The sequence below is a fragment of the Carlito syrichta genome, unplaced genomic scaffold (genome assembly GCF_000164805.1).
Source record: "Carlito syrichta isolate Samal-C Ts95f unplaced genomic scaffold, Tarsius_syrichta-2.0.1 Scaffold306912, whole genome shotgun sequence".
NCBI lineage: Eukaryota > Metazoa > Chordata > Mammalia > Primates > Tarsiidae > Carlito > Carlito syrichta.
Window position 1 is genome coordinate 136554 of NW_007251008.1, and position 13337 is coordinate 149890.

General features: G+C 45.9%; 1 protein-coding gene across 3 annotated transcripts in view; it reads left to right on the plus strand.

The window, feature by feature from the left end:
- The window catches only part of USP3 (ubiquitin specific peptidase 3), a 58761-nt gene extending 53142 nt beyond the window's left edge, over positions 1-5619 (plus strand). For all 3 annotated transcript variants that reach the window (XM_021715246.1, XM_021715247.1, XM_021715248.1), the window contains 4 exons: positions 1938-2056; positions 2371-2484; positions 2629-2696; positions 4824-5619. In XM_021715246.1, coding sequence (XP_021570921.1) covers positions 1938-2056; positions 2371-2484; positions 2629-2696; positions 4824-4989 — 467 coding nt within the window. In that variant the 3' untranslated portion in view covers positions 4990-5619. The remainder of the gene's footprint in view (positions 1-1937; positions 2057-2370; positions 2485-2628; positions 2697-4823) is intronic.
- The last annotated feature ends 7718 nt before the right edge of the window (positions 5620-13337 follow it).

Genomic DNA, 13337 nt, shown 5'->3' on the forward strand with positions numbered 1-13337 from the left:
GCTCAGGTAATCCTGCTGCCTCAGCCTCCTGTTATAGGCATGTGCCACCATGCCCGGCTAACTTTTTTATTTTTTGTGGAGACAAGGTTTCGCTGTGTTGCTTGTGCTAAGAATTTTGACATATGGCCTTTATAATGTTGAAGTTCTCTTCTTTTTCTAGTATGAGTGTTTAGATACTGATTTTACATGCAGAAAATACTATTTTCCTCATTCTCCATTCTCCTACATCTCTCATTCTCCTCATGACTTCCCTGCCCCTGCCAAGGCCACAGCTTTTTACATGGTGCAACTAATACTTGCTGATGAAAGCGTCTGCAATTTCAGCTTCAGAGCTCATAAGCCCCACAGTGATCATCCTGAGGGGATCCATGTGCCAGTCAGTCTCGATGTGGTCAGTGCTTTTTATAGCTAGAGATCTGGAACTTGGGAGGCCCTGAGGACAACTTCACTCCATTTGTAAGTTTGGGTTTAGTGCCTGAGACTTGCTTCAGGAAATGTAACACTGAAATTATATGTCCTTTCCTAGGAACTACCCTTGACATAAAATAGCAAGTTGACAATGTTGTTTTCATGGACTCTGTTAGGACAAAGTTAAAGAAAGAAGGGTCACTGTCCACTAGAGGTTGGGAAAGCTACGAAGAAAGAAGTGAGAATTGAGTTGAGGGGAGGCCGGGTGGGATGTGTCTACCAGGTATTGGGATCAGGAGCAAAGGTTATTCAAGAATGCATGGAGCTGGGCACAGTGGCTCATGCCTATAATCCAGCACTCTAGGAGGCTGAGGCGAGAGGATTGCCTTAGTCCGTGGGTTCAAGACCAGCCTGGGCAACATGGTGAGTTCTCATCTCTACAATAAATAAAAAATTAGCCAGGCATGGTAGCACACGCTTGTAGTCCCAGCTACCTGGAAGGCTGAGGTGGAAGGATCGTGCCTGAACCCAGCAGGTCGAGGCTGCAGTGACTGTGAGCTGAGCATGCCACTGCACTCTATCCTGGACAACAGAGTGAGACTCTGACTCAAAGAAAAAATAAAGTCATCAATAGGTTCTTAGAAACTGCTACTGTAAGTGGACATATAGCAGGTCCTCAAATAATGTTGTTCCATTAATGTTTAGTTATAACATTGACCAGGAAAAAAACTGATTTCATTATATACATTGTTATCGCTTTGCTTGAAGTCACAATTTTCCAGAGCCTGCCGCTGATGTTGAGGACTTATGTATTTTAGGCTTTACAGCACTTAAGGTCTCTGCCCTGACTGCTCAATTCAGCTAGTCTAGTGTAAAAGCAGCCAGACATATGTAAACAAGTGAGCATGGCTGTTCCAACAAAACTTTATTTACAAAACTAGGTGGCTCAATTTGCTTTAGAGCTGTAGTTTACCAATCCCAGGTTATGGAAATCTTTAAAAGAAAAAATGTAGCCATGGTTTATCTAGGGGACTGAGAGTATACAGTCTGGACAAAAGAGTAATAGGAGTTTAACGGCAGATAAAGTTGACAGCATAGCCTTCTGCACTTAAAAAAAAATAAGCCATGTCTATGAAAATGTTTGATCTAAATTTGACTGTATTTTTAATGAGCTTGGAGCTTTGAAACTTTGATTTCATCAGGGAACCATTTTTATGAGAACTATCTAGATTTAATTATTTCATTACTATTAGTAAAACAAAAGCACTATCCTCTGTCATTAATTATCACCAGATGTCAGGTATGATGTCAGGTGCTTTTTATACATGCTGTTTCTCTTCCTCATAACAGTTCTTCAGAGTGGCTATTATTTTTTTGTCTCTAGTTTGCAACAGAGATAGGTTGACTTTAGCTAATAAAGCTAAGATTTAAACCTGGGTCATTTCTTCAGAGTTCAGTCTTTTTTCTGTAGTATACTGCTTCTATAAAAGGCATCTTGTTTTAATGTTGCTAAAATCCATTTGTTGTAGATTGTCTTCGCAGTTTTACCGACTTAGAAGAACTTGATGAGACAGAGTTATATATGTGCCATAAATGCAAAAAGAAACAAAAATCCACAAAAAAGTTTTGGATTCAAAAACTACCCAAGGTAAGTGTTGAATGTCAAATTATGATGCAGTTTTAAAGGGGAAAATGATGAGAGGACAAATTATTTTGTGATTGTAGACTGTAACTGTTCTGTATTTGTCTCTGGGGTTTTCAGTAAACGCTAAACCCTTTTGAGAATGCAGAAGGTGTGCATAGAAGAAGGCAATATCAAGAATCAAAGACTGACAGGGCACCTAAAATATTACTTGAGAGACATTAGCACTGAACCAATATGAGAGACATTAGTATCCAACTTTGACTGAAAGGTAAATTAGGTGTTTGTTCATAATCTTTGTCCTTATCTCTGTCATCTAGGTGCTCTGCTTACATTTGAAAAGATTTCATTGGACAGCATATTTAAGAAACAAAGTTGATACCTATGTAGAATTTCCACTGAGAGGCCTAGATATGAAATGCTACTTACTGGAGGTAAGGTGATTACCTTTTTAGCACAGTGAAAGGATGGCTCAACAAAATGAAGTCTTCACACAGAGAGGGTGGAGGTCATCAAGGTAGGAGATACTGACCACTGCTCCTAACGCGGTCCTGGGCATGCCTTCTCCCTTGTTCTAGCCTGAAAACAGTGGTCCTGACAACTGCCTGTATGACCTCGCCGCTGTGGTGGTGCACCATGGTTCTGGGTGAGTATGACAGCAGACTTCTTTTGGCTGGGAGTACTTGGTGGCCAGTACAATGACACCCTGCAGTTTTGCACTACTCTTGCTAGTTCTCCCTGAGCTCCCTAAAAGATGGATTCACATACATTAAAGTGGGCGACGTAGAGCTTTCCTTCAATATGGGGCTGGAAGAGTATTCCCGAGAGGATGTTGTGAAACCTTCCGAGAAGGCATATAAAAACAAGATGAATGGCTCATTCGAGCCCAGCATTCAGAACCCAATCTGTTTGTCCACAAAATCCTGAGTTGTCTTTATTCCAAAGTTGCTTATCTTCTTTGCCAATTGAAATTTAAATGGGGGAAAATGGGAAATTATTTGGAATAACTTACCTCATGTCTTCTACTTTATTTTTGAGTCAGAGTTTTTCTCTGTGGCCCAGGCTGGAGTGCAGCGTTATGGTCAACAGCTCACCATAGCCTCGACCACTTGGGCTTAGGCTATCTTTCTGCCTCAGCCTCCAGGAAGCTAGGACTGCAAGCATGGGCCACCATACTTGGCTAGTTTTTAATTTTTTTTGTAGAGACTAGGTCTTGCTCTGTTACCTGGTTTGGTCTTGAACTCCTGGGCTCAAGCAATCCTCCTGCCTTAGCCTCCCAAAATGCTAGGACTACAGGTATGAGCCACCATGCTTGGCCCCATGTCATCTACCTATTTAAAGACTTATTTTTGATCTTGTTGAATAACAATTATTTTTTCCCTGAAAGTTTTTATTAGGGGGTGTATACTTTCTGGTTTCTGGTTTGAGAGTAGCTATTTTACCTTCAAACTTCAAACTGCTTTATATGTCCAAACCACTCTCTATGTTGAAAATCCTTTTCCCTCTAACTCTGTAGATACTGCTTTGTTACTGACTTCACCACTCATTACGTGTTATACATGGCAAGTCTTGTGCAAGTCTGAGTCTTACTACTTCATAGGCAACCTGGCTTTTTTTTTCCTCTTTGGAAGTTTGTATGATCCTTTATGTTTGGACTTAAGAAATATCATCAGATGTATTCTTGCTTGGTAGGGACACTTTTAAAAGTGTTTGGTGTCTTCAGCTCATGGAAAAGTTGTTTATGCTGTATATTTGACCCCAGTATCTTTCTCCCTGCTGGAGCCCCTATTAAATGTATAGTGAATTTCCTGAATATACATGTCTTAACTATTCTTTAATGATTTCTGTTTCCAAAGACTGCCATGGACTGTTTTTCCAGATCACTATTTTGGGTTTCATCTGTATCCAAATCAAAGACTAGTTCCTGCGTAAAAATTTTTCTATTATGGAAATCACATTTTCCTGAGAACTTTTAAAACTTAACAGCCTATTCTTGTTTTATGGTTGCAATATCTTCTTGAAATCATTAGTAGTGATTAGAAATTTTAAAGTTCTCTTTGGTTTTCTACATTAAATTCCTCAGGGTTAATTGCTATACTTGTTCTTCCTGGCACTTTTTTCATGTTATTTCTTTTCCTTCAAAAAGTTTATTTTTGGTTATTTATTCAGAATCATAATAAATGAAGAATCAGATGGATCATTATTGGTAAAATTTTTCTAGCAGTTATGAAGTTCTCTGTTCTACCTGTAGGCTTTTCTCCTGACTGGGTGGGCTGACTCTAGGACTCTGTGTGAGTGCGTGGGTCATGCTAATAGGGAAAAACCCCTGGTGACCAAGGTATCGGGGAAGGTGCTTCTCTGGAGGCAGATTTATTTCTTAAGCTTAGTTTTTCCCCAAGAGCCTAATAGGAAATCTAGTACTCAGTTTTGTGTGTTTCCGTAGGCCTTGACCTATGTTTGTTAGGTTGAGAGTTTCTCATCTCTGGTTTCTTCAGTGCTGTCTGCTTTGTGTTCCAGCAGACCCTCAGTTTCTGGTCAGTTTCTGGTATTCTTTCCTGGTTTTCAGTGTCAGTATATTCCTTGTCCTTTTGATGGGATTGGAGAAAGGTAAATACATGAGTTCAATTAGCCATCTTAAGCCAAAAGCCTCCAGGATTCTTTAATTATAGAGTACTTATAAAAATTTATTGTATGTCTGACAAACTGTGTGGTCACTCAGATTCTTTTGTGACTTCTGCGGTCTTTTCTTCTTTGATCTTTTACCTCTTCACAGGGTCGGTTCTGGGCATTACACGGCATATGCAACTCACGAAGGCCGCTGGTTCCATTTCAATGACAGTACTGTAACACTGACTGACGAAGAGACCGTGGTGAAGGCAAAGGCCTACATCCTTTTTTACGTGGAACGCCAGGCCAAAGCTGGATCAGATAAACTTTAATACCTCCTGTAAATCATCCTTCATCAACTCTGCCGGACAAACATTTCCAGTTTCCACAGATACTTGATCCAAGATTTAATTTCATTATGCACTTTTCAACTTTCTATTTTGGGTTTAGTTTTGTCAGTGGTAGTGACTTACTGAACATGGGCACCAACTAATTTTGTTGTTGTTCTACCAGAAAACCTCAGCAGACATTTTGATTTGCTGCTTTAGTTGTAATAATTCAATTTTTACATGTAGTTTCAAGAACCTAGTCCTATTTGACTTTTTTATATTAATGTTTTCAGTTCTCACTTTGAGGCACATTTACATCAATGCTTTTGTTACTCTCACATGCTGAAAGCACGATATGTTCCTGATTATGAAGAGCAACACAACTGCCTGCTGCCTTTTCACAGCTGTAACCGAGATCAGGTTGACTCTTAATCAAGAATCATGTGTGTACGTAATTTGTGGCCCACAAAATCTCAGAGTGACTGCCAAGTAATCATTCTTTTTGCCTGTAAAAGATAACTGAGAGGGCATCCTTCAGTAGACCAGATAATTGCTACTCTCGGTGTTTCTCAAGGCTGCTGTTTATCAGCACTAACTAAATAAATGTGTTGGTTCAGTTGTACTTGTACTGCAGACAAGGATTACTCTATGTTTTGGGTTTTTTTGGTTTTGGGAGTATTTTTGTTTTGTTTTGTTTGTGCTTTCATGGAGATAGGATGGGTGTACAGGGAAAGTCCAAATAAGACCAAATACATTTACTGTTTAAAAAGTTCAGTGTCTCAGCAACATGATGTGGGTGTTATCTAGTGAGGTAAATCATGGCCTCTGCCTTTCTGAGTCAGTAGCTAAATCCCCCTTTAGTTGCAACACTGGGAATAACTACGTGTTCACTTGAGACCTGCTTCTTATTTGGCTCTCTGAGGCTGAGATGTGAGCCTCATCACCTGCACTTCAGGTATCACTGTGGGGGTTGCTTCCACAGAAGGAAATCAGTCTTTGCTGTGGTTTTTAAACAACTCTCCTTGGCCTATTCTGATAGTGGAGCAAGCTGAAAATATTCTCATTTTGAGTAAGTAGAGTTTTTATTCTTGACTTTAGCGGTCTTTGTTTTTAAAATTGTTTTCAAGAAAAATAGATACAAACACTATTTAGATTTAATTCAAGTTGAAATCTAGAACCAGAATTCCATCGAAAGAAGGCATTTGTGATTTCTACAAGTGTTCTAAACTAGTCCTTTGATTTTGGAGTGGTGGTGTAGATTATCTGCACATTATTTGGAGTAAGAACTCCGAGTTAGGCCTGTAGGCGGGGACCATGTGCTATTTTAATGTTCATCTCTTGTTCAAATCATTCTTTTCCTCCCTTCTCAATTTTCTACAAAGAACAAAATGTACCTCATGTTAAGCCAGCTGACCAGACTTTTTAGTAATTTTGGTCTTTCCATTAAAAGAAAAATTGGGCCGGGCTCGGTGGCTCAGCCTGTAATCCCAGCGCTTTGGGAGGCCGAGGTGAGTGGATTGCCTGAGCCCGTGGGTTCAAGACCAGCCCAGGCAACTTGGCAAGACCTCGTCTCTACACTAAATAAAAAATTAGCCAGGCGTGGTAGTGCATGCCTGTAGTTCCAGCGACTTGGAAGGCTGAGGTGGAAGGATCGCCAGGAGCCCAGGAGATCGACACTGGGGTGGTTGTGAGTGGTCCACTGCACTCCAGCCTGGGCAACAGAGTGAGAGTCCAACTCAAAAAAAAAAAAAAAAAAGGACAAACTGGTCAAGACTTTTAAGGGTTTATGAATGTAAAAGTCAGTCTGGTGGATCTCCTCCCAGGTCCACTATCTGAAGGTGCAAGAGCATATGTGGCCCCACTTTCATTTTAATATTAGCTGGATAAGACCTATATCTTTTCAGAACCCTACATATCTATAGATAAACACTGTAACATGACCAAGGAGCAAGTTGCAATTATATGTAAACTTGTGATGGCCACTAGCTACACGCAGTTACTGAAATTCAAATAAAGTAGAAGCTCGGCTCCTCAGTCATAGTAGCCACGTTTCAAGTGCTCACACCCACATGTGTGGGTGCAGTGCACATCTAGGACATTCCTAACAACACACAGTTCCTCTTGGACAGTGCTGGTCTACATTTTCACTCTAGGGAATAAAGCTCTGCCATCATGTTTAGGCCTTGCAACTTAGGACCAGAGAGTCCTAGAAGATAATTTAAAGGGAAAGGTGTGCTTAACCTAGTTTACAGTGCTAAATTTGATCAGGTTGAACTACCTGAAACTATGATATTTGATTGGTTTGGATCTGCAAAAATGACAGTTCTACATTATTTGATCTACTGTATCAGCACATTAACAACACATCTGATTGAACCTGAAACGTGAGTCTCCTTTGACCTTGCTAAGAATCTCCTATGAGTCCAGGCTCTTTTGCTTAGGAGGCAGACAGCTGTAACTGCCAACATTTGCACTTTGACCCTTCGACTCTCTGAACGATGACTGTTACAACCTAAACAGCAACGACGTGGGCAGAGTTGGTGTTGGTGAAGAAAAGCTGTCTCTTTTTATGCCACATGGAGCCTACCAACAGAGTGAACTGTGGAGCCAAGTTGTCTTCAGACAGGCAACACTGTTAGCTTAGGAGATGAATACATCTTCTTTGAATTTCTGTAGTGTTTTATCAGTCAACTTTACTTAAGCAGAGATATTTAAATGGCATCACGAAGATTCTTTAGAAAACGATTGGATCCATTTGAAGTGTACACTTGAACACCAGTGATGTAAATGTGCCTACTTGTATTTTACATTTTTAACTTTGTAGCCTTATTACACCTATTTTGAAAGCTGATCTTTTTGTGCTCTTCAGGGCTTTTCCCTTTTGCCATGTTGTCTCCAGCATGTATGCGGCTTCTCACTCAGAGAGCTTTTGCTGAGGCTGGCCTCACACCAAGTCACATGGCTCCTTGGAACAGGAAAACTTTCTCAGAAGTCCTCCCACACAGGTGGGTGATAGAAACAGTTTGTGGCAACACAAATCTCTCTCCATGGTGGAGAAACCTCTGCTTATCCACTGTATTCTACTCAGTGTATAGTGATGACAAATGTAATAGAATTAAACCAGTAAAGTGTACTGGCCCCAGTTAAATGTTAAATGTGTATCTCACCTGTGGAACCTACTCAGCAGCTTGGTTTCTGGGGTTGGGGACATATTTATTTCTTAAAGCCAAACCCCCTTCATTGGTCTAGTGTACATAAGTCTCTTTAGGTAAACTGATCCCACTTGAATCTCCACCATCCCGTCGGCTTTCTCATGTACCCTCCGTTGCTGAATTGGCCTCTTCACTCAAGCCCTGGCAAAGCTCATGGGCAAAGCTATTCCTGAAGCCAGGGCATGGGTCCCAGGTGACCAGGGCAGCCACAGCAACATACCCACAGCAGAGGAAGGAGAAGTGGGCCTGTGGTGGTATCTGCACCCATCCCTGGGTGTGGCACTTCCGCCCTCAGGTGTGAGCATGGCGACTCCAGACTGCTTTCCACGGGGTGGCTCATGTTGTGATGCCGTTTGCCATTAAAGCCTAGTTTGTGTGATGCCAAGAGGGTTGTTTAATCGTGCAAGTGACTGATTCATTTAAGTTGTAATCACATCCCTTTTCTGCTTCACCAGCCTGAACTGTTTTTAAAAGTATCATTAAAAGTCTGTTCTCTTTCCTTTTGACTGTTATTTCTCAACACCTTGCCACTGAGCCAAGAAAGTTACGATGTTCTCACTTGAGCTATGGGTCTTATCAGTTGACTACCTGGTAGAAGCCCCACGGTTTGGATCTTCTGCTTTACCTGGGCCAGGGTGATGCGACCTGTGCTGGTGGGATGCTCTAGTGGCTGCAGTCAGGTGCCTGGGGGCCCACTGATCCTTGCCCAGTGAAACCATCCCGTCTCTCCTTGCAACTACTGATCTTCTAAAAATGAGGCCCCTTCCCATCCTGCAGGGCTAGACTCTACCCCAAGGAAGCGTTTCAAAGCGCTGAATGAAAGGAGATTGGTCATCTTTTAAAGAAAAACAAGCATGTAAGTGCTGTTATTAAAAAATATCCTATTTACAATAGACTCCTATAGACCACCTCTCTGCCCCCAGGCTTCCTGTAAACAGAAAAAAACAAGAACCACTCCATTTCCTTGCCCATCCTTTTTGTCTCACTTGCCTGTTTCTGTTGGTCTTCTGAAACTGAAGACAGACATCCCTGCCGCTCTGCGGGCAGCTCAGATTGTCCTGCCTGTTCTGCAAAGCACGTTCCCCTTTGGCAGCTGGGTTGGTCAGGGGCTGCCATCATGAGGCCAGTCAGCGCAGCTCCAGACAAGGCCAAGGGGCACAGATGCATCAGCTCCCTGGCCAGGCCGCAGAGCCGCTGCAGGGCATGCACACATGGGCTCACCTGCAGGAGCAGCAGAAGAGCTGAATGTCACCACTGCTAGTCTTGCCAGTCCAGTAGCAGTGCGGTTTGGGAGCCATGCTGAACCGCAGTGGCTTCCTTAGCAGAAGGCATGATCGCATGATGCCGGCCTGCTAAGAAGCTGAAGAACCACTTGGGAGGGAAAGTGGTGAAAATAAGGCTTCCTGATAACTCCACCCGTGGGACAGCACGCCTTTTAGGTGGAAACGTACACCAAGCAGAGCCCACGGGCTTCAGCCGTGATTCTAAATAGCTAAGGTGATTCACTTGAAATAGTGGCAGCAGGTTACCCCTTTGTTGAGAAATGCTTCCTTTGAGCTGTCAAGCTCTGATGATGAGTCCTTTTGGCACTCCACTTTGGCATGGTAGGGCAATGGAGGCACAGGTGGACCAGCTGAGACTGGCTTCTCAGAGGAAGGGGCTGACCAGATGGCTGCTTTCTTCTTCCCCTGGCTGCTATCTGTTTTTAAAGGCAAAGCTGCACCAGGCCTGAACAAGCCTTCATTCCATCGTGGCTGCATCTTTATCGTGCCACACCACAGGAAAACACAAGCCTTCCCGTTCCTTCCAGTTCCAGTTAATGAGAATGATCAGGCCACTGAGGTGGTGCTCCCTGGGCCAGCAGAGGAAAACTCACTTCACTGTTGCCAGAGGCTCTGCCCTCTACAGCTGTACTCCTAGAGTCCCTCAAACCAGTAAGAACCCAGGGAGTCGCATAGAACAATGAAAGCTGAGCCACAGGATTGAGAGTGAAGCAGCATTAGGAAAATGGAAAGGCCACAGGTACTCTCCCCAGCAACTTGCCTAGAGGCGAGTCAGAGGGCCAGGGACAAGCCACAGGCTTCTAGAGGGAGCTGAGGGAGCTCACAGAGGGGGTGGTAAGTGGCTGGCTAAAAGGCTGAAAGACTTCAACTTAAAATTGTTTCAAGCAGTTCTGTATTAAGAGCTACCTCATCCATCCTGACATTTTTGGAAACGCAGGCTCTATGCAGCAGAAGGACATATAATTGGAAAAACAGAAAGCCAAGTAAATTAAACAGACACACACCTTTAAGAAAGATAAGCTACTTCAGTCTAATCTTTTATGAAACAACTCAGGGCAAAAACAGCTGTTTGGGAGGCAAGGAAATCCTCTTACCTCAGGGAAGGCAGCAGGAATTGAAGGTGGATCCACCTGGCTTGGAAACCATCACACCGGAGCAAAACTTGCATGGAAGTGAGGCAGCGCCCATGGACCCGCTCAGGGCTCTGACTTAGGACTGCTCTGTAGCTCTTTACACACGACCAACTTCTTCCTAGGAAGGGGGAGCAAAAGACTCATCTGATGTACCAGAAAAGCAACAGCTAATATCAGGGCCCTTCCTGGAGTGGCGACTGCAAGCCCAGAGCTGGCCTGGACTGCCACTGCCCGTGAAAATGCCTTGGGAAAAGCCAAAGGAGCTCTCTCTAAACACCACTGTCGGTTCAAGGAGAAAGAAGTCTCTTAGAAAGAAGCTGACTTCAATAGACTGCTTTTCTGCCAGGACTTTTCAGTCCTTCTGAACATCAGCCGGGCCACAGAGGCTGCACGTATGTCTGGGTGCTGGCTTTCCTTTCCCCATCCTCAGAGCTTCAGCATCAGTTGTGAGCCAAAAATAAGTGTCATTCCTCAACCATACATGTCCACCACCCCGGAGTGGGGGATAGGAGGAAGGTTGGCTCAGGCTGCGGCAGCGCTCACCACGCTCCACCGGGAGTGCCTGCTGCCCCTCTTCTTCCTGGACACAACAGGAAGAGCCTCGCCAGGAGTTGCTCCCAGCTCCACAACGTACTGAGGACCCCACACTCTGGCCCTGCTGCACTTCTGTTCCCTGGCTGAATTCCAGAAGGACAACTTCCTCCTGGGCCCAGCGCACCTAGCCTCTCCACCTGCTGGACTCCAGCTGCATGCAGGTGTGCTGCATGGAGGCCTGGCTCAAGAGAGCCTCCCAGGGGACCATCTGCAGCTAGCACGAAAGCCTGGTCAATGCCTTCTTCCTTCAAGTGTGTGACAGGTAGGTGACTTTGCCTCGTGGGCAGTGCTGGCCCGCCTGGCTCTGGTTTCCCTCTTGGGAGGCAGGGAAGAGCAAATTAGGAGACCAAGATGGCTTTGCCTCAGGGATCCTCAGACCAGGACCAAGGCAGACCTCTCAGCCCTGTCCACTGTGCAGTCCCCAGGAGGTGGATAAAAGCAAGAGGGAAAAACTACTAAGCCTAGCTGCACAGGTCTTGGAGCTGCTTCTGCAACATGCAGAATGGATGAGGGCTTCAGCTGTCCCTGCACTTGCAGCAGCTGTCCTCCCTGGTGGCCAGAAGGTGCTAGGCAGGTCCAGTTAGGCCTAGATTGTCAAGGTCAGGCCCTGGAAAAGGTTCCGAGATGCAGCACTTAGGTCCCCCCTCCAGTGGGCCTAGCAAGCAGTCCCAAGGCCTGGGAAACACCATGGGGAAGGAGTGGGGTGCTGCGGTTGGCTGAGCCAAGCCGGGCCTGGGAGGAGATGGTAGGTACTATATAATACTGGTTTCCTTTGAGGAACTTACTAATCTGCACAGGACCCTGGGAGGGTGACTTAGCCTGATTTTTCAAATGAGCAAGCTGATGCTCCGAAAGGTGGTGTGATCTGCCCTATCTAGGGCTGCCAGATTTTAATAAATACACAGGCTGCCGGTTAAGCTGGAATTTCAGATAAGCTTAAGGGGAGGGGTATAACATATCCCAAATACATCTTGTATTTGATCTGCCACCCTCACCCCAGACACAGAGGCTGAGCCGCCAAGCTAGGCTCCTGGGTGGAGAGGCCCAGGCAAGAACATGGAGCTTTTGCCTGTCCTGTCCTGCCCTCGAGGAAAAGCACTTCCCATCACTGACATGCTGGGCCTGGCGGATCGTGGGAAACTGGGCTCAGCCAGTCTGCTGCCACCCAAGTTTAATAGCTGCTGTTAGCAGGCAGCATGACCAGTATAGGGAAACAGTGCAGCGGCCCCCACCTTTCTTTCTTAGCTAGTGGGAAGCAAGCAGATGAGGGGCTTGGGGCTGGGGCCTGACCGGACAGCCGTTTTGATGGGCTTAACAAGGCCCAGGAGCGATGGGAGGTGAGCGGCAGAGCTTGCCCTCAGGCGCCACCTTGCTGTGGGAGAACCAGGGCGGGACGTGGACATCCCGGGTCAAGCGCGGGGCCCTGGTGTCACCCACAGAAACAGCCAAGGCCTTCACCCTGAGTCCTCAGCTCGGACGTTTCAACTCTTGCAACCGCACCTCTTCTCGTGTGAAATGGGAACATTCCCTTATCTCACCGGGGAAGAGAATTAAATGACACAGTAGCACCCGGTACCCAGCAGGCGCGAAGAAGTCTGCTGAATGTCGTCCTGCAGTCAGCTTAGGGGCTTGGGAGGAGCAGCTGAGAGTGGCTGGGCAAGGAGGGAGTCATTGCTTTTTCTCGGTTTTTCCTTCCCTCACCAGAACGGGAAGGGGTCACCCGGCGCCCCGGGGGCTTCAACAGCTAGTCCTCCCAACCGCCCTGAAGGCAGCATTTTCTCCCGCAGGACAGAGAGGAGGCAACCAAGCAAGGTTCAGACGTGCCCTGGATCACGTGAACGCGCTGGGCCCGTTTCCTCATTTACAACGCGGGGGGGGCAGGCGGAGGGGCGGCTGGAGAGCTGGAGGCGGCGAGGACTCGGGCTGAACCGCGGCGGTGGCAAGTTGTCGCTCCCTGCCGCCCTCCGGCCCCAAGGGCGGGGCTGGCGCCCCCGGGCGCAGAGGAGGAGGCTGCCCGGGAGAGGGGGCCAGGCCCGCGTGGTCTGCTCGCGCTGGTTTCCCGGGGACGCGGTGGCGCCAGCTCGTGGGAGGCGCTCCTGGGGGCTCCGGGCGTCCCACACGCGATCCCC